We start from the raw sequence: 26,148 nt of genomic DNA, 5'->3' as shown, positions 1-26,148 counted from the left end.
CCCTCCCTCCAAAGAAGTGAAGAAAGTAGGTCTGGAATAGGTCTTCAAACTTCCAATAAATATATGGAAAGCAAGCAAACAGGTTTAGGATTTTGTATAAGGATTTTAAAAAGTATGAAATAAAAACTGTGAATATAAGATCACTTCTATCTGGCTATTTTGGCTGTCCCCTCTTATTCCTTCTCCCCCCCTTCTTTTATTTCATTTAGTTCAAGCACAATGACAAGTGCAATAGTATCTATATATTTTTATAGAAATCTGTCCAATAAAAATACAAAGAACCAAAGAACTGATCTTTCAGCTTTTTGATCTCTTGTCCTATCCTATAAAGTTTAGGACATGAGTCGTTGTTTTAAAAGAAAACAAACAGTCCCACTGTTTCCAGTTACAACATAAACCAGCATTGGAAACCTTGTCAAACATTCTGGTTCTGTTAGATTGTTGATTCATTCCAACTGGATCTCTTAATGTACGTGACCAACAATTAATTTTATTAATTTCACTCAACATCCAAACATCATCATTCTTTGGTCCCTGGTTCATGTTCTATTGCCAGGATTGGATGTTCTGTAGAGCTATGGCTTCAGTGCTTCAACTGTCTCACCCTTTCCTTACTTTTTCATTCCCCTCACATCTGATATTAAAAAAAACCCATCAGAATTCCAGAATTTTGTTTAAAAATATAGTTAACAGTATTACTGATCTAAAATTTAGATTTGTCTATATTATTTAACAGAATAGGATACCTGTAATTTTCTTTTCATGCTGAAAATATAAGCAATCTGATTAGGACATGCAATAAAGTGGCTTCAGAAAAGATACCTCAATTTTCATGTCACCATGGACCACATTTTGATAAATCCATGTGCTCTCTTCATGTTAAAATGTTGCCCCATTTATTGTAGTGCACAGTTATTACGACAACACTGATTCTGAATTCAAACAATAAAAAGAGCATAAAACCACAAACAACTTCTGGCACATGCTGCCCAAGCTACTGTTCTCTAGGGACAATTCCTTCAAACATAAAGGCCTTGGAAGACCTCATAAATATTGTTGTTCAGGATCTTGAAAATACCTTATTATCTATATAAATAAAAATGTAAATGTCCGTTTGTACATAACCGCACATCTCTGAAAGTTCTTCACCGATTGCTTTCAAGTTTTGACACAACATTGCATTCGACTATGGGCGTGTTTATATATACCTATATTATATACATGTCACACCTGTGACAGGTAAAAACATGAAAAACATTGGAAAACATTGAAAGACATTGACAAACATTGACAAACAGCGCCATCTGCTGGACGTAAAACCAACATGGCAGCCTCCCAGCCCTGATTACGCTCAACAGATTTCTGTTCCTTATATTTAGACTCTCCATATTGCTTCCAAGAAACTGCGCATTTGGAAGGCAGAGACGCCCGAGGGCCATATCCTGCCACCAGGCTCGCCAGGTAGGCAGCCGGCTCCCAGCCGGGAAGCCCTCTCAGCCAGCGCTTCTAGGGGTGGGCGGGGCCCGCCCGACCCTGGCTCTGACCTCCCCCTCTGCCGGCTGCCACACGAACTAGTGTCGCCCGCCGCTGCTGCCCATCTCCCTCGCCAGCCGCTCTCGGGGCTCCCTCCCTCCCTGGCAACAAGGCTGCCTGGGTCCTCTGAGGAGGAACCCTCCATCCCTCGCCTGGCCCGAATCATGCTGGCTCAGCGCTACCACGGATCCCGAGGTCAGAAAGACCAGCTGCTAACCGGTGCTATGCGAATCCTGTCAGTGAGCGGGAGATGGAAGCAACTGGAGCCTCGGGGTCGCTTTTGACCAGCGCCGCCTTTGATTCCCAGGTGGGTGCTCTGGCAGTTCAAGGAGCTTACATGAAAATTTCGGCTTCTGGCAGAAAAGGGACTCCGGGGTGGCTTCGAGGGGTGGAAACGGTTAGGAGGGAGGATGGCCGGCCCTCCTTCGTTTCACCTGGAAGAGTGGGGGATTTAATCATTCCCCTGCCCTTGGCAGGTGGGGGAAGAGAACTGCGCAGAAGGGGTCCAGTGGGGTGTGCATGGCTCCTGGCTTTGCCGTTTTCTTCCTTCGGACGGGAAGCCCCAAATCAGCCTCGAACCCCCGCCACACCCCCTCCCTCTCTCCCCTTCCCTGCTATGCATCTCCCCATCCAGCCCCCAGAGAACATCTGTCTAGGGAGGACCGAGGGGCCCCCGAGTTTCTGCTGTGGTGTGGAAAGCTGCTAAGGCCTGGCCTGAAAAGGTAAGGGCGATGGCGGGGGATGCAGAAGAGGCCGGGCCAGAGACAGAGATAAACAGAGAGAGAGGGAGAGAGAGACACATAAAGAGATACAGACAGGGGAGAGAGAGACATAGAGAGATAGAAAGAGAGAGGGGGAGACAGAGACGGAAGATTTTGTGGTTCCCATTGTTTTTTAGCAACCGGTTCTCTGCCCTAATCACCAGCTGCGTGGCTCGGGGGCTGTCATGTGACTGATGAAAGTGAGTCACGTCGAGTTGGCCATGCCCACCAAATGTTTATGGAGAGTTTGGAACTTCAGCCTCGCTCTTTTAGCCCAGCGGAAGCACCAGACTGGGCCACAGCAACGTGTGGCCGTGTATAGCTAGTTATAAATAAAAATAAAATCATATAAAATGAGGAAGCCTCAGCAATGTGTATTGGACACCAGACAGCAATTTTCTGGAATCATAAAATATAATTATTAAATTAATATAAATTTAATGCATATATTTATTTTATTAATTTCATTATAAAAGTAAAATTACAAACATATGCATCTACACTCATAATTAACTATGCATTTGGGAGGGGAAGTGAGCCTGTGGTGGATGGGAAGAATTTGCAGAATTCCAAGTGCATTCTATCTATCTTCCAAGTAATATGTTCTCCGACTGAATAATCCAAGGCAACCATATTCCATCAAAGTCTTTTTTATTAGGAACATATCAAATTGGCAAGGTTTTGGTGTAATTCCGGCTCTGACCAAACCCCGGAATTACACCAAGTAAAAAGCAAAAGTTTGAAACTTTCCCCAAAGTCACATTCTCCAATCAGCTCACAGTCTGTCCGTCCAGTGTCTCCAAACTCCACCTTCAGCCATCTGCAGGCACCTTCTCAGTTCCCACGGGAAAGAATGCCACATAGCCATAACATCCCCCTTTATCTCTACAACCCCCCTTCCTACTGCTAGAAAGTGGCGAGCCTGAAGCAATGCTAAATCCCTTTACAGAATACTTAGAGAAAGATTAGAAAAAGAATAGGAAATGACTTCAATAAAACATGGCTACCTATATGTCAGCTTCAGGGTTGACACATTCTTTCATAATTTTTTCACTTTGGTTTCAGATTTCTTTTAATCAGGGATGCTATATTCCATTCCATTAGTAACCATGTATTAAAAGGACCATGATGAGTCTAGAGTCTGGAAACCAGTGTATATAAATTAATTCTTTACATTCATTCCAATCATAATACATATTCTATTTATTAAAAATAAATTATGATCAACATATCATGCATTGTACAAATTTAATAAACTTTCTGTAGCTGTATGGGAGTTATTTATTTATTTATTAAAATTTTATGCTGCCCATCTCTTTTATATGGGAACTCTAGGCAGTTTACAGATTATAAAACAAGTAGAAAAATAATTAAAATATTAAAACAATACAAATTACAATTTTAAAACTATTAAAAAATCTAAATTAAGAGACAGTTCTGCTCTTAGCCATGAATCTCTATATTGTGCCATTTGTAAAGATCAAGATCCAGAATATCAATTATTTTTCTAATGTTTACATTCCTCATGAAAAACCTAGCAAAACTCCCCCTGAAAGATATTAAGAAATGTTTCCAGATTGTTCCTAACATTACTAATGAAAAGGCATTATCATATAAATTTATCACTTCTTCTTAGCACTGTAAATCATGGCAAGGTTACAAACAGATATGTTATCTGAACTCTATATGAAATTCTGTGTCCAAGTAAGGATATTTGCATGATAAATGTCACATCAGAAATTACCAAAAGCATTTAAAGATGCAATGTGATAAACAAGATTTGTTATGTTGTTCTAGTTAAAATTGAAAGAGATATGTTAAGTTAAAAAAGATTACCGGTAACTACAGGTGATTAAATCAATTTCACCCAGTCATTTGCACTGCAAATATGCACTCTGGGAGATACATGACAATTTTCTAAAGAATAAAAAACTAATGATGTTTAAAAAGTCCTGTTGATCAAATATATGAGATTCCTTTTAAGTGCATTATTTCCAAACGCTGCCTCATATTATCCCTTAGGAATCCTTCATATAAGAATCACGAAATGAAATCTTCTAAGTACACTTAGAAAAGTACTAATTTCCAGGCTCCTGCTCTGTCTGCAAAATAGGAAATAAAAAATTCACAGTTCCTCAGCACTTTCCTAAAATCCAGTGATGTCAAAAATGGCCAAATTTGGATTGTGCTATTTTGAACTGTTTTAAGGGGAAATGGTATTAGTTATTTTCTCATAGACCTATCTTTATGCTTAACTTCTCTCCCCCCTTTCAAAAAATAGTCCACTTGTGCTAGTCTGGAAAATAGGCATATCTTTTCTGGTGACTTAGAGGGATAGGTGGCTGATCATAACGTAAGAAGCTGTATGCACATATTATAAATTAATGTATGATCTTCAACAGCGATCAGCACCTGGAACATTACTTGCCTGTCCGTTGCTTCAGTTTTTAACCAAGATCTTAAAGCTTTTAAAATCCATTGAACACTTTATACAACTGTATTATTTACTTACACAAAGAGTTTTTGTGGCTGTACCAAGATTGCTTTGACAATCTTGGTACAATCAGCTTATTCAATATATGCTTCGATTCAATACACATCAAATAAGATGGCAACAGTTCCCAAGACAAAACAACTGCTTGCAGACCACTTTCTCCATCTCTCTTAAAAGGGAGCTCCAATTCCCAACATGTATCTATTTCTTCCTACAGTTAGATATTAAATTCTTCCATTAAGATTTAGTATTTTTTTAATGTGCTTTGAAGCATAGGATGTTCTTGGATCTGCATGTTCACCATGGAAATATCACAAAGACTGGCTTTAGCCCCATAGTTTTAAAGCATCAGAATGATTCACCAAAATTGGTTTATGTGTCATAATGTAATTAGCAATACGGTTAATATTCTTCAGTTTAAGAGCCTATATTCCTTTAATTTTTTTTCTCTATGGAAATATCTCATAGTATGTTTTCAGCATGACTTTTTATCTTTCATGAAAATAAAAAACCTTTCCCTCTTCTAGTATGATTTAAAAGTATTGTTCATATCTTCCTTAGGCAGAAACCTAGCATTCAAGAAAACCAAACCAGCACATATGCACACAGCAACCATTACACAAGGCTCAGTCAGGTGACTCTGTAATCTGTCCCTGTCCTAATATTCCCTTTATTTGTATTCATTTTATGTATTCAGTTCATGCTTGTACTTATATATATTATATAATATATACTTCACAAATAAATAAATAAAAATAAATAAATAAATACAGAGGCAGAAGCCTAAACCAAAGACAAAGAAACAAGCAGTTCAGAAACCAGGAATCTACCTCTTTTTGCCTCTTCAAGCAAGTCATCCAGTTTGCTGATGTAGTTCACTTTCTATTCTTTCCTTCAACCCGAACCCAAACCAGAGTTTTCCGAAACTCAATGATGCCAGCCGTTTCTTGTTTTTATTTTATAGATTTTGTTATGCTAAACACATCTTTGTCACATGTGTCAAGAAATGTGCATGTTTGTATTGATTAAATGATATGTCTGTGTATCATTTAAGTATATCTAATATTTACAGTATACACTAACAGAAAAAGAAGCTTTCTAACTCCTGAAATGGGAAGCTATTTACCTCAGCCTAATATGGCTATTTTCTTATAAAAAGTATTGATTAAGAATAGGCATGTGAGTCTAAAACCAAAAGAAAAACGAAAGCCCATAGAGTCTTGAAGAAAAATGTGACAATTAAGCTTTTAAAATCCCCAAACTCTTTCTTAATATCTATTCAATACTATATCCTTTTCTAATATTATTTTTTTTCCTAAATTGAAACTTAAAGTATTTTTTCTTAAAAAAAGGAACAAATGTATTGATCTTAAATGAAACAGATTTAATACAAAATTGAATGGAATCTGTTATTTGCAACACACAAAAAAGTTCTGGATCTATCAAGGGAATTCAACATTTCATTTTGTCTTGTCTTGCATGTTTCAGGTAAGAGTCAAAGAGATCCATCACTGGCATACTATATTTTCAAGTGTACTGTGAATCAGAAAAAAAGAGAACGAGTGCTTAATATCATTTATCAACGCACAAAAAGAGCAGCAGGAGACCCAAACAGGGGGAGGTCACAACCAACAACATATCTGCAAATAAAATAGTGCTGTAGAAGCATCAAATGCAAATTACTGTTTGTTAGAGAAATTTAATGGACTTCCACGTCACTTTATAAATGCTTAATTGTAATCCCCCTTTTAATAACACCATCAGATTCAAGGGGAAGATGCCCTGCTGATGGCAATTACAATCTGTCAAATAGCATATTTATTTACACTTGGTTTCTAAAGCTCTAAGATAAAAAAGGAATTCTTTCCCACTTGTCAACAAACTATAATTATTGTGTATCCTTCTGTCACTTGCTACACAAAACTTTGGATCCTAATTATATCTACTGCAACAATTTTATAAATGGGGTGCTTCTCTTTTTCTTTAGTTTCCAGGAATATAATTAACATCAGGCATTTATTTGATTATTTTATTCATTCTAAAGTAACTTTTGGGAGAAAGTTAAATATGTTGATAATTTTGTATCTATACTTGATTGGATCATAGGATTAGAATTTGGAAGTAGTCTTTCCTTGGTATGGATCTGCAATACCCCTTAAGTCCTATTGAGGCTTTATCTACCCTGTTTCCCCAAAAATAAGACCTCCCGGATAATAAATCCAATTGGGTTTTTGAGCACATGTGCTAAAATAAGACACCCCCCCCTGAAAATTAGCCCTCCCCGAAAATATTTAAATAGATGCGCAGCTGGTCCCCGCCATTTCCTCTGGTTAGGGTTAGGGAGACAGAGCTGGAAATCAGGTAAGATGGCAAAAGGAGCCCCTTCTTGCTCCACTCCTTGAAAATAAGGCCAAGTACTTATTTCGGGGTTCAAAAAAATATAAGACAGGGTCTTATTTTTGGGAAACATGGTATACTATTTAATCAGAAACAAAATATCCTTAGTTTCTGATTTAAATGTACAGTATGTCATGGTGAAATATAGAAATCAAGAAACATAAATGAAGACCAATGAGCATTAGCTCAAAAACATAAATTAGTGGCTTATTTTCCATGAACAGGAAAGAAATACACAATTTTCATGCAGCTCCAGCACTCTATTTGCAGTTATAATGGATAACAGCAACATTTTAAACCTTGTTTTGGGTTGAAATATTTTCATGGGCTATAATAGGTGTCATGAACCTTGTAGAAAAATTAAGATATCCATTTGTCCTTTAACCAATCTAATTATTCCTGTGGTTGTTTAAAGGGACAAAGAGTAAATAATTCACCTCAGTAAATCACCCACTCTGTCCCTTAACCATCCCCATTCAGAACAAAAGAAGGACAAAAAGTTTGGCTTCATTGATGACAGTATTGGTTATTCCACTGAAGTAAAAAATATTGCTCACTATTGATGTTAAACAGCCTTCTCCTGCCAATACTAATTTTGTACTAGAAACCACCAAGTTAGCCTTATAGCCCCTACTTTGAAAGACCAAGAATTTAAAATCTTGCTAGAAAAAAACTATAGGAAATCATTACTAATCATCTTATGGCTTGCGTCATTTGATGGGAGGTAGCATCCTATGTTTTATATGTTGAATGGGACTATTTCCAACAGCCATGTGCTTGGTATGCTGAAAACTGTAGTTCCTATCTGGAAAACCTTGGTTGGAGAGAATCCCCTAAAAATAGATCAATCTTGAACATGAAATGCAAAAAAAAAAAAAAAAAAGAGCTTTACTGTAATTACATCCAGCAAGGATGGAAAATCCTGAATATGTGTCAGTACACTACATGTAACTCCAAGTTGGTGGGTATGCAGGGAACATTTTAAGGAAGTCTCTGATCCTATGCTGATACAAGAACATACTGTGATGTTCTTTTCAGGTCAAAATGTGAGAAAACTGACTAACTATATTTAATGAATGAAATGAATGAAAAGGCATACAAGGAAGTTATGTATTTGTGAAATTAAGAAAAAGGGAAGAATTTAATTGTTAGAAATTTGATTTTTTAGCAGGAGCTCCTGTTTAAGAAGGTGTTCTTGACCATAAGCAGAGTGCTAAAAGAATATTGAGTAATTAAGCAGATTGTCCCGTTAAAAGGCAAAATGCCTATAATACAGGTAACTCTCACTTAAGGACTGCTACTGTTTGAAGTTACAACAGCATGGAAAAAGTCAGTTTACAGGCAGTCCTGTACACGTGCAACTGGCAGGAGTTTACAACAGTTGCAGCATCTTACAGTCATTTGATTAGCTTTCCCATATTTCAGTCATCTTAGAATAAGTAGTGTCGATGGAGAAGCTGGTGGTAAATTTTCAAATTGCAGCTACATGATGTTGTAGTAATGTGATATTTTGCTTAGTGACTGTATCACTTAATGATGAAGTTGCCAGTCCTAATTGTCATCACGAAGAAAGGAATACCAATATACTATAGCTGCCTTGGGTGCAAAATATAATCTAATTCTATTACTTCCAGGTATGATTATTTTCAAAATATTTATTTACTACGTTTTAGAATTTAAAGTGTGCTTTTAATATATGCTTCATTTGATAATAATCCTCCCCCATTCCCTTCCTTTGTTGTTATTATTAAAAGTAACATTTGGGTAATAAATCCATCATTTTTGCTGTCTCTTTTTCTATTTTAGATATCACATTCAAAGCGTTTCAGTATTTAAACGAAGTAAAATACATCCTAACATTTCTTTCTATTTTCTGAAATATGTCATATTTACGGTGATATGTTCTATTCTATGATTCAGAGAATGTACTAGAGTAATACAAAATAGAGTAGATATTATCCACAGACACTAAACACATTTTTTTTCAAAAAAGATCCAAAATCTACAATCAGCCAATATAATTCAGTACAATCTAGCAGATGCTATATTGAATTGTCTTGGGATGATTAGCTTCTCAAAGCTCTCAATTGGAGCAAAGAATGGAAAGGAGTAATAAATGACAGATTCAAGACAGAATAAAATGTCAGTTTTACACAGAATAAAGCAATGTGTTATCATAGAATAATTTCCCCAGGGATTAGATTGGCCCAACCATGTTGGCTTTTCAGAAGGCTTTTAAAGACATAGGTTTGTCATGGGACCTGAGATTTGGATGTCTGGCAGAATTCATGCAATGTTTATGTTGATTTCTTTGTTTTTTAATTTGGCTAAGTATTATGCTTTTTGTTGTTAATATTTTATGTTATATATGCTGCTTTCAATTGTTATTATCCACCCAGTCATGAATTTGAGATGAACAGCCATATCAATTGAGAAAAAATAAAATGTTAGTTTTACACAAAATAAATTTAGTTTTATAATGGAATAACAGAACTGAAAAAGAATGATTTTGAGGAATAGTTGGTATTCTGGATAGAGATGGGGCTGCCATCCTATTAACAACCAGCAGAGACAACATTGTACATTTCTCATTTGCTTGTTCTCTTTCACAAAACATCTCAATGCCTATAACTAATTGGCTAATGCTTAAATATGAGCAAAGAAATTGCTTCAAAGAATTATCCTTTTATTCTGACAGTTTCCTAATTTTTAATTACATAAAAAATCATGAAAGTAAGAAGAGAAAAGACAAAAATTCTGGAGTAACTGTACCAGTATGGAAAGAAAAGTTACCGTAAATATAGTTTCAGGAAGCAATATTTTTTCCAATAAAGGATATGTTTGAAATGATGGGACCTTGATGCTCTTTAAGGCTTGGTTGTTCTATAATTTACCCAAACTAGGTAACATCATCAGGGTCAGAGTAACATCTAGCGCTGATGATATTACCTTGTTTGGGTAATGAAACATCTGCAAGAAAACAACCAAGCTCATAAGAGCACCAAGGACCATGCAATATTTTCTTTTATGGAATTAACCCACATATGTTGCTCCCCGACTTGATTTTACTTGGACTGACATTCCAACAGATAGTCACTGACAGTGATCTGATGTCTTACACTACTAAAAAGTGCATGGCCTGGCAGAATAATTGCATAATGAACTGTTTGCATTGAGTAGCCAACAATTGGTCCAGCTAATATGTTTCAGAGGAGGAATCTGAAACAGGAACACAATCAGACAAATTGTCAATGTTTACTAATATACAGAGTCCCCCTCAGCAGATGATGATCTTCCTAGAATTATAGAATCAAGGAGGGCTATTTGGGCCATTGAGTCCAAACCCATGTTGAATACTCCAACAAATGGCTGCTTCATAAAGATGGGCAAAGCATTTGAAAGAAGAGTTTTGCAATGTACAATATTTATTGTGTTTTTCTCATAAATAAATAAATAAATAGTAAGTAAGTAAGTAAGTAAATACAAAATGGTCTTGTCTTTTAAAATTGTTGCTTCAAATTGTTTCCGAGCTGTTTCCACAATCATGTCCTTTCATGGGAACTTTACTTTGCTAAAGGCTCCAATGAAACTATTATTTGTGTATGCCCTCATAGACAACTGGGAGTACGTGAAGTAGCCATGCAAAATTTGCAAAAGAGTTATCGCATCAAGAAAGGTGCCACAATCACACTGGCATATACTGCAAACCACTTGTTTCAAATTTTTGCACAGACCTACTGTCTTGAGTTCACTTGAGAACATTCACTAAAAGAAATCCATCGTTCTGAGAACTGGCTTCAATGTTAAAATGCTCTCACTAATTTGAAGTATTTTCTAAAATGTAATCAAAATCTTTATTCTTGAAATTTAAATTCATTATTTCTGTAATCTAGAAATCTGTCATGTAATCTGAAACAAAAGAAGACATGCCTTGACCTTCTTATGCCTTCTTAAAATATGATATTTCCCCTAGTCTTCATGTTTCATGAAAAATATATTAATATTTTTCAATCTGTCTTAATAATACTTAATACCAATTTCTCTAGTCATCTTTGTAACCATTTTCTTAACCTGATTCAGTTTCTGAGGATTTTTCTTAAACTCAGAGGCCCAGAACAGGTAGTGTGTGATGAAAAGATAAAAGAATGGTATAATTGCTTCTTATCATTTAGAAAGTTTATATTGGTTGAGTGAAACTCAAATTGCATTTACATTTGTTTCTATCCAGATTACACTGCTGTCTTGTGTTTAGCTTTTTTTTCTCTCCCTGAGGTAACAGCACTTTCTTAAAACAAGGAGGTTATATCTTTCAGATTTCATCACATCTCTATGGCCTTGCAAATATTGCAATCAAGTCCCATCATAATCAGCACAAAGAGAAAGATATCTTTGTATGGTGCAGCTTGAGTTACTTTCAATATGCTATACCACACAATGTCTTCTTTGTTAGTCTGGTTATTGCTTCTGTGCCACATACTCAGGATAAGAAGAAAAGATTGGAAAAAGGAAAAGGGGCATTGGTCTTACGTGATACGCTCCTTTTCGTTGGGTGGAGACAGCATCCAGGAATGGGTTGTCCTCATCTGTTCAGTTGATTGGACTGAGTCTGTCAAAGTTGTTAAGCCACACCTTTCTTGCTAGGGCTTCCCAGCTTTTGATGAATACGAAGTGACAGACTCGATGTGTCGGTATTGCAAGTCTGTCATGGTGGTCGATAACCAGACAGCTAAAGGGTGGGGCTGGATACTGTCTCCACCCAACGAGAAGGAGTGTATCAGGTAAGACCAACGCCCCTTTTCCATAGTGGTGGAGACAGCATCCAGGAATGGGACATACCAAAGCTGATTATCCCTTGTGTTACGGGCGGGCTACAGTCTCGGCAGAGACCTCGCCTTCTGTATGGACCCATTGAAGAACCCAGTGACCAAATGCCGCCTCTGTCGAGGCAAATATGTCCAATTTATAATGTTTAATAAATGGCAAGGCGAAGTCCAAGTGGCCACCCGGCAGATCTCCTCCAGAGAGGCCTACGTGACCCACGCTGCTGTCGTAGCCACGCTTTGGGCTGAGTGCACCATCACTCACATGGGTTTAGGCAGAGACTGCAGCTCGTATGCCTTGACGATGGTAAGTCGAAGCCACCGACTAATAGTAGAAAGTGTGACTCTGCTACCTAGGGAAGCTGGTTGGAAAGAAATAAACAGTGACTGTCTTCCTCAGATCAGCAGTTCGCTTAAGATAGATGCGGAGCGCCCTCCTCACATCCAAGCTGTGCCAGCCTTTTTCTAAGGGGCAGACTCGGTTAGGGCAGAAGCTAGGTAATATCAGCTCCTGCGCCCTGTGGAACCAAGTGTTTACTTGGGTATGAACGAAGGGTCCAACCGCAGAACTACACGATTTGTGTGAAATACGCACAGATCATGGTTTATGTGCGCCTTTGTGTCCACATTGTCGGTCAGCACCAGAACATGCCTGTCCAAGACCGACTGTTGGAAATGAATGAGGGCCAAATAGACAGCCCGCAGTTCTAGCCAGTTGATCTTCTCCTTTAGATCCAGGTGGCTCCACCTGCCCTGGGCTACTTGAGATAGGAAATGCGCTCCGCAGCCGAAGAGCTAGTGACTGTAATCACAATCAGGCATTGGGATTCATGGAAGAGGCACCCCTTCGAGATGGCCAGTGATCTCCACCAGTTGAGGGAGCGAAGGACCTCCTTGGGAACCTGTACCGTGACTGGTGAACTGCTTCTGCCTACCCTCTAGAAAGGTAAAAGAAACCATTGAAGGTCTCTGGCATGTAGGCGTGCCCATGGTGTATGGAAATGCTGGACACTATCTTGCCCAGGAGCTTCTGAGAGCAGGACTAAAGTCACTTTGCGCTCTTATGGATCCTATGGATCCTATGTGTTAGGTCCCCGAGACTGTCTTTTCACTCCTAGGACAAATACACGCTACCTTCAATGGAATCTATAACCGCTCCAGGATGGAGCAGGCAGGTTGACCGAGTCAAATGACTCTTCTCCATATTAATAGAGAACCTGTACTGTCTAAGTGTTTGAATAGTTACCTGGAGGTCCTCCCTGGACTGATGGATAGAGGAGGACTGGATTAAAATGTCATCCAGTTAACATTGGACATGTACGTGTATGGCCCTGAGATGAGCCACCAAGGCGGCTAAGACTTTGGAAAATGCCCGAGGCGCTTAAGAAAAGCTGAAGGGCAATGCCCTATATTGATAGTGGGCACCTGCATAGTAAAATCTAAGGTATTTCTAATGCAAAGGTAGAATCGGAATATGCAGGTAGGCCTCTGTTAAGTCAACTGAGGTGAGGAAGTCGCCCTCCCGTACACCAACAAGAATCGATTGAAGTGACTGCATTTTGAATGGTTTATAGATAAAATAGCGGTTCAGATTTTTGAGATCCAGAATAGGTCTCCACTCACCTGAGGCCTTGGGAACGACAAAAAGAATTGAATAGTTCAATTCAGGCTGGTCTTCAGGCACCCTCTGGATAGCCCGAATGTCCAGTAGGTGTTTTATGGCCGAATCCATGAGGACCTGTTTAGTAGTGTCTCTCTATACAATGAGCAGCATACAGTCAGGTCCAGAAATATTGGGACATTGACACAATTCTAACATCTTTGGCTCTATACACCACCACAATGGAGTTGAAATGAAACAAACACAATGTGCGTTAACTGCAGACTGTCAGCTTTAATTTGAGGATATGTACATCCAACTCAGGTGAACGGTGTAGGACTTACAGCAGTTTGCATATGTGCCTCCCACTTGTTAAGGGACCAAAAGTAATGGGACAGAATAATAATCATAAATCAAACTTTCCCTTCTTAATACTTGGTTGCAAATCCTTTGCAGTCAATCACAGCCTGAAGTCTGGAATGCATAGACATCACCAGACGCTGGGTTTCATCCCTGGTGATGCTCTGCCAGGCCTCTACTGCAACTGTCTTCAGTTCCTGCTTGTTCTTGGGGCATTTTCCCTTCAGTTTTGTCTTCAGCAAGTGAAATGCATGCTCAATGGGATTCAGGTCAGGTGATTGACTTGGCCATTGCATAACATTCCACTTCTGTCCCTTCAAAAACTCTTTGGTTGCTTTTGCAGTATGCTTTGGGTCATTGTCCATCTGCACTGTGAAGTGCCATCCAATGAGTTCTGCAGCATTTGGCTGAATGTGAGCAGATAATATTGCCCAAAACACTTCAGAATTCATCCTGCTGCTTTTGTCAGCAGTCACATCATCAATAAATACAAGAGAACAAGTTCCATTGGCAGCCATACATGCCCACGCCATGACACTACCACCACCATGCTTCACTGATGAGGTGGTATGCTTAGGATCATGAGCAATTCCTTTCCTTCTCCATACTCTTCTCTTCCCAACACTCTGGTACAAGTTGATCTTGGTCTCATCTGTCCATAGGATCTTGTTCCAGAACTGTGAAGGCTTTGTTAAATGTTGTTTGGCAAACTCTAATCTGGCATTCCTGTTTTTGAAGCTCACCAATGGTTTACATCTTGTGGTGAACCCTCTGTATTCACTCTGGTGAAGTCTTCTCTTGATTGTTGACTTTGACACACATACACCTACCTCCTGGAGAGTGTTCTTGATCTGGCCAACTGTTGTGAAGGGTGTTTTCTTCACCAGGGAAAGAATTCTTCGGTCATCCACCACACTTGTTTTCCGTGGTCTCCCAGGTCTTTTGGTGTTGCTGAGCTCACCGGTGCATTCCTTCTTTTTGAGAATGTTTCAAACAGTTGTTTTGGCCATGCCTAATGTTCTTGCTATCTCTCTGATGGGTTTGTTTTGTTTCTTCAGCCTAATGATGGCTTGCTTCACTGCATTCACAGCTCTTTGGATCTCATCTTGAGAGTTGACAGCAACAGATTCCAAATGCAAATAGCACACTTGAAATGAACTCTGGGCCTTTTATCTGCACATTGTAATTGGGGTAATGAGGGAATATCACACACCTGGCCATGGAACAGCTGAGAAGCCAATTGTCCCATTACTTTTCGTCCCTTAACAAGTGGGAGGCACATATACAAACTGCTGTAAGTCCTACACCGTTCACCTGAGTTGGATGTACATACCCTCAAATTAAAGCTGACAGTCTGCAATTAACGCACATTGTGTTTGTTTCATTCCAACTCCATTGTGGTGGTGTATAGAGCCAAAGATGTTAGAATTGTGTCAATGTCCCAATATTTCCGGACCTGACTGTATAAAAAACCTCTGGAGGGGAGGAGAAGAATTCTAGGGAGAGGCTAGATCTTACAGTCTCCCTGACCCAGGCATCCAATGTAATTTCTTCCCATCGGTTGGCAAAGATGGCCAGATGACCCCCGATGGGAGGGATGGACGTGAAGTTACTTGTGGGGGCGGAATGAGCGACTTCATCCCCCTCGAAAGGGCTGTTTGGTCTGAAAGCGTCTACGTCTACCTGATCTGTCCTGTTAACCTCTTTGCCTTGGGCTGAAAAATTCCTGCGATCGGGAAGGCCCGGCTCCAAAGTTGGATCTCCGAAAGGGTGGACGACGAAAGAGGAGAGAGGAACAAAATTTGCTCTGGTGCTGAGAAGATAGTAGAACCTTGCGCTTGTCTCTTGTTTCTACTAGCAAGGGTTCCAGCGCCTCCCCAAATAATTTTTCCCCTGTAAAGGGGGCAGAGGCAAGGTGCCATTTGTAGCGAGCATCAGCCTGCCATTGCCTCAGCCAGAGAAAATGTCAGGCAGCCACAGAAGAGGCCAGGCCTTGGATGCAAAACGGGCTGAGTTTAGGGTTGCATCAGCTGAAAACTGCACCACTGCCACGATCTTGTTGCGATCTTGCTGCATCCGTACATCGATGCCAGGATCTTTTCTTGAAGTTGGCGGAACCAGAGAAGAGTGGCTCTGTTAAAGAAGAATGCAGTAGTGGCCAAGTGGATTGCCCAGGCGGCCCCTTGGTGAGACCTCTGTAGTGACTGATCCGATTGCCTGTCCTCTAGTCTGAGACCTTCCTCCGTTTCTCCAGGTATATTGGAGGAATGACATCAAGGCGGCCACAGGTACATCCACAGATGGTGTTCAGAGCACCTTAGCCAATTCAGGACCGACATTAAAAAAGTGCTTATTGGTCAAAGAAGGAATTGGGGCAGTTCCTGGAGACGTCCACTGTCGTTGGACAACATCCACAAATAGGCGAGGTGAAGGGATGGTTTCTGTCATTTTGCCAGGCTCTGAGAAAAGTGGATCAGCGCATTCTTGGATAGCTGGAGTTTCTGGCCCTTCAGATGGCGACTCTAGGCGGGCTACATTGGTCACCTTGAAAAAAAGGGATTTAAAAATACTCAAGAGAAAATAGCCCCGTAAATGTGGGCTGTTCAGGTAGCAGACCGTCATCGTCTGAGAGGTCTAACTCCCTTTGCTCTACTTCCGCAGAAATTGATGGAAGACTTTCATGAGAAGGAGCAGGGGAACCAGGGTCTTGAAATGGAGGAAACTTCAGGGTCTATGTGACAGGTAGAAAAGGCAGAGACCTCGGAATATGTCTGCCTGGACTGCTGGTAGTCCTCAGCAATGCCTCTTGTGATGGCTTCAGCAATAATGTCCTGGATATTATCAGGCAAGGAAGGTTCCCTGTTTAACTCATGTCACATGCCTGCGGCCGTCAGAGTAAATGTGGCCAAGGGGGCCGGTCAGGAACTTTTACTGGGCTGTTCAATTCCTTTTGCTAAATTATGCCCATTTGATGCAGAGCCCCATAGCTTTGCATTGGAAATAGGCAGAGGGAAGCTTCTAATAGAGATTTGGTCTGGAGCTCCCTCTGGTGACAGTTCTTGGAACTGCTGTCTCCTAGAGTCACAGGGCTCGCTGTGTCTATCCGAGGCAGAGATCTTTTCTTTATTGGCCCCGGCACAGATCTTTTGAAGGGCCTGATCTCTGTGCCTCTCATCTTTTTGAGATGCTTTGGAGGTTTGGATGTGGCTGGGATCCTTGCTGTGAGCCTTGGACTTATGAGCAAAGGCTCTGCCAGCTATGGCTCCAGTCAGGGTTGTTTCAAGGCAGCTGTCAACTGCCTCCAAGTAAGCCATATTGGCTGCTAACCTTTTCCCACCTTTCTTTGTTTTTTGCAAGGCTTTGGGCATTAAGTCTGTGGCTGTGGTATCAAACCTTCTGGCTTGCTAAGCAGTGGGGCACAGCCATCAGTGGAGCTCAAAAACTCCTGTCAGAGGTGACAATGGCCGCAACGGTTTGCTTTGAATCCCCAATGCTCTTCCCAGCCACTGCAGGCAATTCCGGAATGCGAAGCTCCTGTCAGCAGTGGTGTGGCAGTCTGCAGAACATGACGCTCCTTATGAGATGAACGGCTGACCGATCACCAAAAAATACTCCCAAAGCAACCGTTGCCTAATGTGTGTGTGTGGGGGAGTATTGGGCGACTGCCAGAGATGCAGGCTGGCAAACAAAGGGGAGCCCGAAACTCCACCACCAAGCTTCCTTTGAAGTGTTGGGCAGCGCAACAAAGGTTCAGATTTGAAAATGGCCGCCTGACTCACCCGATGCGGGAGCATGAAGCTCCACAAACTGCTCTTCCCTGCTGACCACTGAGTGCATGAAGCTCCACGGCCCGGGTATCTCAGCTGTAAAGAAATGGGAGCACTCGACTCCACAGCGTGTCTGGAGTGCTTGCAGCTCAACAGACAGCAGAATGGCTAACTGACAGAAGACTGTCACTAGCCTGACAGCAGAGATGCCCCTCCAATGGTTGGAGCCGAAGCCCTCGCCGTTGGGAAGTCTGCAGTGACTCTACCACCAATGGGAGTCTGCTGCTGAACTCACAATTGTCTTTTCCTTAGAAAAAAGGTGCAGATAATGTCAATTTAGAATGAAGAAGCATCCAGGAATAATCCTATTCAGAAGAGAAACCTTTCGACACGTCTGTCCAGGCTGAAGGACTGAGTCAAAAGCTGGGAAGCCCTAGCAACAAAGACGTGGCTTAACAACTTTGACCGACTCAGTCCAATCAACTGAACAGACAAGGACAAACCATTCCTGGATGCTGTTTCCACCACTATGGAGAATGAAAAAAATATTTCTCTGGATTCAGACAGATCAAGGATAGCAATTACATGCAGATAGTCCTCAATTTATGACAGTTCATTTAGTGATTGTTCGAAGTTACAACAGCACTTTATTTTCAGATTTTCAGATTTCTATACCGCCCTTCTCCTTTTGGACTCAGGGCGGTGAGCAGCCAAAATAAAACATTTGTACACAAAAGTTAAAATAGATTAAAATAATTAAATAAAGTTTGGCCCATAATTTAAAACATTTCAATTAAAATCAATATCAAATTTTAAAAACCAACCATAAAATCAGGACAGCCCGGCTAACTGAAAAAAGTAGGTTTTAAGGGCCCGATGAAAAGTCCGGAGGTCTGGGATCACTCGTATGTCTGGGGGTAGATTGTTCCAGAGGGTAGGTGCCACCACAGAGAAGGCTCTCCCCCTGGGGGTCGCCAGCCGGCATTGTCTGGCCGACGGCACCCTGAGGAGGCCCTCTCTGTGGGAGCGAACTGGCCGGTGGGAGGCAATTGGTGGCAGAAGGCAGTCCCGTAAGTACCCCGCCCCTAAGCCATGGAGCGCTTTAAAGGTGATCACCAACACCTTGAAGCGCACCCGGAAGTCCACCGGAAGCCAATGCAGCTCGCGCAGGAGAGGAATCACATGGGAGCGCCCCGTCGCTCCCATAATCCCCCGCGCAGCCACATTCTGCACCAGTTGGAGCCTCTGGGTGCCCCCCAAGGGGAGCCCCATGTAGAGAGCATTACAATAGTCCATACGAGAAGTGTATAGATGTCACTTTAAAAAGTGACATCTATACACTTAGACATCTGACCATTTTTCACACTTAACGACAGTTGTAGTATTCCTGTGGTAACATGATCAAAATTCAAATGCTTGCCAACTAACTTATTTTTATGATAATTGCAGTTTCTTGGAGTCCTGTTTCACTCTTTTGCAATTTTTTGACAAGTAAAGTCAGATTCACTTAACAACTGTGTTACTAACTTAATAATTGCGGTTATTACTTAACAACTGTGGCAGGAAAGTTCGTAATATGGGGCAAAACTCAACAACTGTCTTACTTAACAACAGAACTGAGGACACAATCTAATACCCTGCTCAGGGCAGAAATTCAAATAAAAATTTCCCCTTCCTTTTCCTTTAAACCACTATTCCATGTCCTGCACTCTTGGACAATAGCAGGTCTTAAATAAGCAGGTCTTAAATAATGCTATCATATCTGCCATCTATCTTTCCCAAAATTTCTGCAGTGCCTTCTCCTAAGACTTATTCTCTTTATCATCTTTGTTGCCCTTTTTCCATCTCTCCCAATTGTTTGGTAATCAGTCATAAAATGTGTTACCTAGACCTGGACAAAAATTTTGATATAGGTCTAACCAATACAGAATAGAATGGAATTCACAAGCTACATTTATTGATGAAGCTTAAAATTGCATTTACCTTCTTTGATATCTTGACACACTTATGATTAATATTCAGTTTCTTAACAATCATAATTCCAAAACCTTTTCATGAGTATTATTACAAAATCAAGTGTACCTCCTTGTTTTCCTGTTATATACTTGATTTTTTTTCAAATAACCTTACATTTTGTTTCCATTATCTTTCATTTCTATTACCTATTCACTACCTAACCTAGCAGTATGATTCCAGGGAAGCCTTCCAACTATAGCTATAAATTCATGGAGCATATGTGAGCCAAATGTTTTATTACGTGTGGCTGGTAGAGTTATAATGAGAAAAAGGCATGATTCATACTTCTAATATTGTGAAATATCATAGTCTTGTATGAATAGTACATTTTAAATTAAATAGCAGCTGATGTTTTCAGATATCAGCCAAAATGATTTTCATAGATTTCTTTTTAAAATTATAGAAAGACATGCTTTTTAAAATGTGAACTGTAAAATCAATGTAAAATAATACTGTAAGATCTGTTCACCTTTTCTCATAAATTAAAAATTAAATATAATACTAAAAGTTTTAATTTGTTAAAAAGCTAGGCTCTACTATTTTTTTTAAAAAAGCACTTAAAAGAAGCAAATGACTTGAACCTAAATAAACCATGAATAATCTTGCAGTGTATTTTCTTTCTTCTTTTAAGATCAATATTTTTCTTCCAATTTTTTTATTAAAATCCCCAAAGTATCTTGAAAGTTATCCAACTATAAGTCCTCAACTTACAACCACAATTGAGCACAAAATTTGTTGTTAAGAGAGACATTTGTTAAGTGAGTTTTGCCCTATTTTCTGACTTTTCTTGCCACAGTTATTAAGTGAATCATTTCAGTTGATAAATTAGTAACCCGGTGTTAAGAGAATCTGGATTCCCTGTTCACTTTGCTTTTCCCCAAGGTCGCAAAAGGTGATCACATTTTTTTTTTCTACAACCTCTTCGGCCAAAGAGGTTGCACAAAAAATTGCTTTCAGGAGCCTCTGACGATCAGGCAACTCAGCTGGGATCGCCAGAGGCTTTTAAAGGCATTTTTTTTCTATAACCTCTGCCCAGCTGAGCCGCACGATCATCAGAGCCTTTTTTTTTTTACTTTTAAAAGCATTTTTCGGCTGAAGAGGTTGTAGAAAAAATGCTTTTAAAGGTAAAAAAAAAAAAAAGCCTCTGATGAGGTGGTGTGGTAAGCAAGCAGCGACCAGGCCGGGGATCGGTTCGGGGGCATGGCCAGCCAATGTTATTACCGGTTCTCCGAACTACTACAAATTTTTACTACCAGTTCTTGCGAAGCGGTGCGAACTGGGAGAAAGCCACCACTGATGGGGATGCTGCAAAGGCGGTAACTTTGAAAAATGGTCATAAGTCACATTTTTCAGTGTCATTGTAACTTTGAATGGTCACTAAATGAACCATTTTAAGTTGAAGACTACCTGTATTCACTTTTTCTTAATGATTTTCTCAGTCTGAGTATCCACAATCTCTCAAAATTCTACTGTTCCTCCTTTGAAAGAAATAGATATGAAACTACAGTTCTTTAGGGAAATAAACTCTAGCCCTCAGAAACAATCTTGAAATATACCATTACTGGAATCTAGTTAAACACTATTCTTATCCGCTTAAGATCTTCATATGATTCGGATATTTTTCTTTATATCAAGTCTGTATTCATTTCATCCCAAAAGGTGAAACTTTAAGCAGCATTTAGACAGCATGTAGGAACAGAGATTAATTCAGTCCAGGAAAAAAAAAGTAATTTATATAGCAGTGATGGCTAACCTTTTCCGGACTGAGTGGTGCGCAAATGCACGTGCACCCAAAACCCCAAAATGCAATGTGTGCACGGCCCCCGTGCAAACCCCCATCCCCAGCAATTGCACATGCACACACACGCCGCATGCCCCGTGCATGGGCGCCCCCTGCATGCACCCCACACACATGTGTGCGCACCCTCTGCAAGTGCAGCAGAGACCTGATGACTAGCTGACCTGCAGGAGGCACACACACATGTGCAGCAGAGCTGAACTGGTGTGACAGCTCACGTGCCCACAGAGAGGGCACGGCATGCCACCTGTGGCACATGTGCCATAGGTTTGCCATCACGGTTATATACTAACCCATCTCACACAAATGATTCTGGGTGGCTTAGAAGATTAAAAACAAACACCCTTCCTCAAATATAATCCTTCCACATCCAAGGATAAAGTATTACTAACTATTAATAACCCATAGTGGCAGAACTCATTCTCCCCACCCCTATAAAAATGCCTGCAGGAACAGCAAAATCTTCAATGCCTTGTGAAAGGCTAACAAGGTTGGGCCATTATCCTTGTTAAGATCTAGTTTTCATGATTCAAAGGGCTATTGATCCTTAATAATTTTCTAACAATTCAGTAACGATGGAAATTAACCATATATGCAGAAAAAGAAATTAAAAGAATACTGTCTGCAAATCTCTCCCCATAGAATAAATATACTATTTAATGCTAAAAAAGCCTGAGACAAGATTATGATTTGGCTGCATGCTGTATTCAACAACAGTACAAAGTTCATTAGTTTTGCTTGAAACTAGCAATGCAATCAGAACTCTTTACCTAATCATGCATGGTTTTATTATAAACCCAATTCTTCTCTGATTTCAGCCTAGATTATTTTCCTCCTTCCAAACATATCAAATATTACACAATGTGGAAAACATTGGCATATACATTCTGGTCTTTGAGCGGCATGCCAGAGACCGTTCTCCAGAAAGTGGATAGGACCACAATAATTTCTAAACTAGAAATTATTTAATTTAATTTAATTCTAGTTACATTTAAGGGTATTTAAAATGACATATTAATATAGTTAATCTCTATATAATGTTATGCCCCTGTAAAACAATACAATTCAGGAGCATTTCCTGAGGTCCCTTAATAAGGTTTTGAAGGACAACCTGAAGTCTTGAGATCAAAGGCTTACAGATTGCAAGGTGTCCATCCATTTTATTTATATATAGGAATTATATATAGTACAGAAAAATCTTTCTTACATACATACATACATGCATACACACAAACACATATGCAATTAATAAGCTTACCACAGACAAAGAATTTGAAAGCATCGTTCCATCTTGGCCAAGCATATTAGAGACTGTGATTTCAGGTAGATCCATATTTTGTGGGTGGAATGGAAGCAGGCCATTATGGTTGATAGAGTGACACAGTGAAGGGTAACCAGATTCTGTGTCATTCAAATGCACTAATGAATTGTCAGGTAATGAAGGTGGAGTGATGGGAGGTATGTTAAAATCTTCACTTTCAAGGCTTGGACCAGGAAAAGACTGTGGAAAGATGAAAGAAAAGTTTTAATTAAAGTACCATAAAAAGCAAAGAAATCCATTACTATTTCAAAGTGACAAAACACTTTTTCAAACACTGTAAGCAATATAAAGTTTATAAGCAAAATGAAGTTTATGCCTGGCATAATGTTAGGAAATAGTTCTTTACACACTTTAAAGTACCTATCTATTGTATTAAGGCAATGAATGAGAAAATAGTTTTCTTGAAGGTTTAAAAGCTTTAATATTTTCACTGCTTCCATTAAGTAGAATTCTCTCCACCTCAGTGGCTAAATTTAAGGCTTCATTACAATTTTCTAAGAGCCTTCATGGGATTGAATAGGAGCTAGAGAAGTGGAATGCAATTTATAAAATTAATATTAGATCAAAAAGGTCTCCTAACACTCATTGCCACTCAAGAGAAGAAACAATACAAGTGGAGAAAATCTTGTTCTTAAGTGTTGTTCTATAGTGCATAAAAGAATAAATTCAATTTGCTATATCCAGTGAAAATTAGCCTTCGATACAAAATGTGTTATATGAAAATACAGCATTTCTGATTCTGCTTTTTTATATTAATAAGAACAATCTTAATAGTGAATACTTATGTCCATCCACAATTATTGGAAGTGTTAACTTAACTAATCAGAATCTTTGGCCTTGGCCAAATCTAACTATTCTCTTAAGAGGAGCTGAGTGGCATGTCTTTCCTGAAAATGAGGATCAGTAGAAGCTATGGTAGCCTCTACTGATCCTCATTTTCAGGAAAGACATGCTTTCCTGAGTGGCATGTCTTTCCTGAAAATGAGGATCAGTAATGGCTATGGTAGCCTAAGATTGCTTGAAAAGGAGACATGATAGATAAATGCAATGAGTCTTTATTTACATTTTTTACCAAAAATCATTAAAAGTTCTTCCCAAAATTTTACAAAAAATCATTAAAAGTTCTTCCCAAAATGGGATAACGACAACAACTTTATTGTCATTGTATGTGTATACACAGTATACCCATACAACGAAATTCACTTAACATCCAAAGATCAGGTCCAACACACATAAAAATCCCCAAACTCGCTTCCACCCATCACAAATTCCCCACCCCTAATTAGGGCACGATCATTCCAATGCTCATCTCTGGCATACAACTGGAAATCCACTACTGTATATACTCACAAACTCAACAGTGTTCTTACTTCACCTAATTTGCTAGTGTTTTCCTGGCTAAAAAGCATCTCTAAAACTTTGCAAACAATTCTGGCAATTTCCAATAATCCATTATTGCCCTCAATGAGCAGCATGAGTTATTTGTCTGTTTTTTAGGCAAACTAAGGACAAAGGTGGCCTTGGGCCAATCTATAGGAAATATCTCTGGAATAGAACCATAAATGATTCACACTGCATCATGAAAGTCAAGAATTGATCTTGAGACACCCATCCCCAAATTTCACCAGTAGACTTTCTGGACAATAGAGCAATGCCAGCTGTGTAATAACTTGTGGAACTGCTTTCAGCTGAGGTAAGGCTTATCCAAATTATTGTGCTAGCTGCATCATGGCATTGTGTAGTTTGTTATTTGTATATCCATCTGTTACTGATGCATCATCAAACAAATCAGCCCAGAGTTCTCATTCATGGCACAAATGATCAAGCTCAAATTGCTCTATTATGGATACATTATGCAAAATCCTAGCTCTTTGGAAAAGGCTCTATTGCAAGCAAAACTGGAAAGAAAGAGAAGAAGAGAACGACCAGCAGCAAAGTGGATGAACTAAATTATGGTAGTCATGAAGGCACCATCAGGAGACCTGAAAAAATATATGTTAGGGATAGATCATCATAGAGAAAATCTATGTGGTTGCTAGGAGTAAAAAAAATGGCATAATCAATTAATCAATCAATCAACCAACCAACCAATCAATCTGCTATTGATGATGCTGTAACAATGCCTCAAAAACTGGTTTTAGAGACAGTAGTTGCCTCAAATTTCTATCACCAAATTTTAGGTCTAGAGGGCTAGTTGTGATGTCTCTCTGATGGGACACTACAGAGGCATTCAGGATCGATGTCAGCCCTTCAAAATAGGCAAGGTCAAGAAATAGACACAGTAGCCATTCCAATGATTGCTCTTTATTGTTGTTAAGAAAAATAATAGAAACTTGAAAGCCTGTCCAAGTTTCTCTCTACTCCATCTTACATCAAATAAAATCAAGGTAGGGTTATTTTGATTTTCTTCCTTACACTACCCTCTTTTCAGGAATGAATAACTTTTTAAAGCCCTGCTTAAATGGTTCACTCATTCCCCCCTCAATCCCAGAGCCAGGTCTACATTCCTTTTTAAATGCAAGCTAAGATAAAACAGTTTAAGATATAATGAGGGCAAAATAGATTGTATGCAAAGAAGTGCATACATTGTTCAAACGAGTTATATTGTGCCTTTGCATATTACACACCACATATAAATATTTTATGCAAACTAATATAAAGACATTCCACCTAAATGTTGATTTCTCTGTTTTCAATTTCCTGCTGGCTGACAATATTAATTAAGCAGATGGTGAATGACTGACAGAACTGGAGTGATAATTTTCTAAATAATAGTGAACCAACAGCACCATGCTGGATGTCAACAAGACAAATGAACATTTCTAGAAAATTAGTTTGAATTTTCTTTTTCCCCTTTCCCCAATTTTTAGAGTAAATTATGTTCATTTTTGTTAACTATTTGTTCTTTAACAAACATTTGGCAAGTACTTCATTTCAGCAGAACTATATATTTTACAGCGTTAGCAGTATTGGTGTGGTAGCTAAGTAGAAGTTCTGCCTTTTTCTGCATGTTTACTGGAGCATGCCACAGTAGTGTACCTTCTAATGCTCAGAAACATTTGCTATTTGCTTAGATAAGGGGTGTCAAACTCAAGGCCCAGGGGCCAGATTCGGCCCGCGGGATGCTTAGATCTGGCCTGTGGGGCCACCTGGAAACAGTGAAGGACTGGCCTGTAATACCTCTGCCAATGAAAATGGAGCCCCCCTGAGCTCCGTTTTTGTTGGCAGAAGGTTGCAGTAGGACATCGCAGCTGAAAACGGAGCTCGGGAACCTACCCTGG

The 26,148-nt window shown here is 39.5% G+C and overlaps 1 protein-coding gene across 1 annotated transcript in view; it reads right to left on the bottom strand.

Moving 5' to 3' along the window:
- TOX (thymocyte selection associated high mobility group box) overlaps positions 1-26,148 on the bottom strand; it is a 195,559-nt gene that overhangs the window by 59,906 nt on the left and 109,505 nt on the right. The window contains exon 3 of the mRNA XM_070942264.1: positions 22,805-23,047. Coding sequence (XP_070798365.1) covers positions 22,805-23,047 — 243 coding nt within the window. The remainder of the gene's footprint in view (positions 1-22,804; positions 23,048-26,148) is intronic.

Source organism: Pituophis catenifer, unplaced genomic scaffold, assembly GCF_029215685.1.
Source record: "Pituophis catenifer annectens isolate HBS135680 unplaced genomic scaffold, rPitCat1.0.hap2 SCAF_3, whole genome shotgun sequence".
In the NCBI taxonomy this organism is placed as follows: domain Eukaryota; kingdom Metazoa; phylum Chordata; class Lepidosauria; order Squamata; family Colubridae; genus Pituophis; species Pituophis catenifer.
This window is presented reverse-complemented; position numbering and strand designations above follow the sequence as displayed.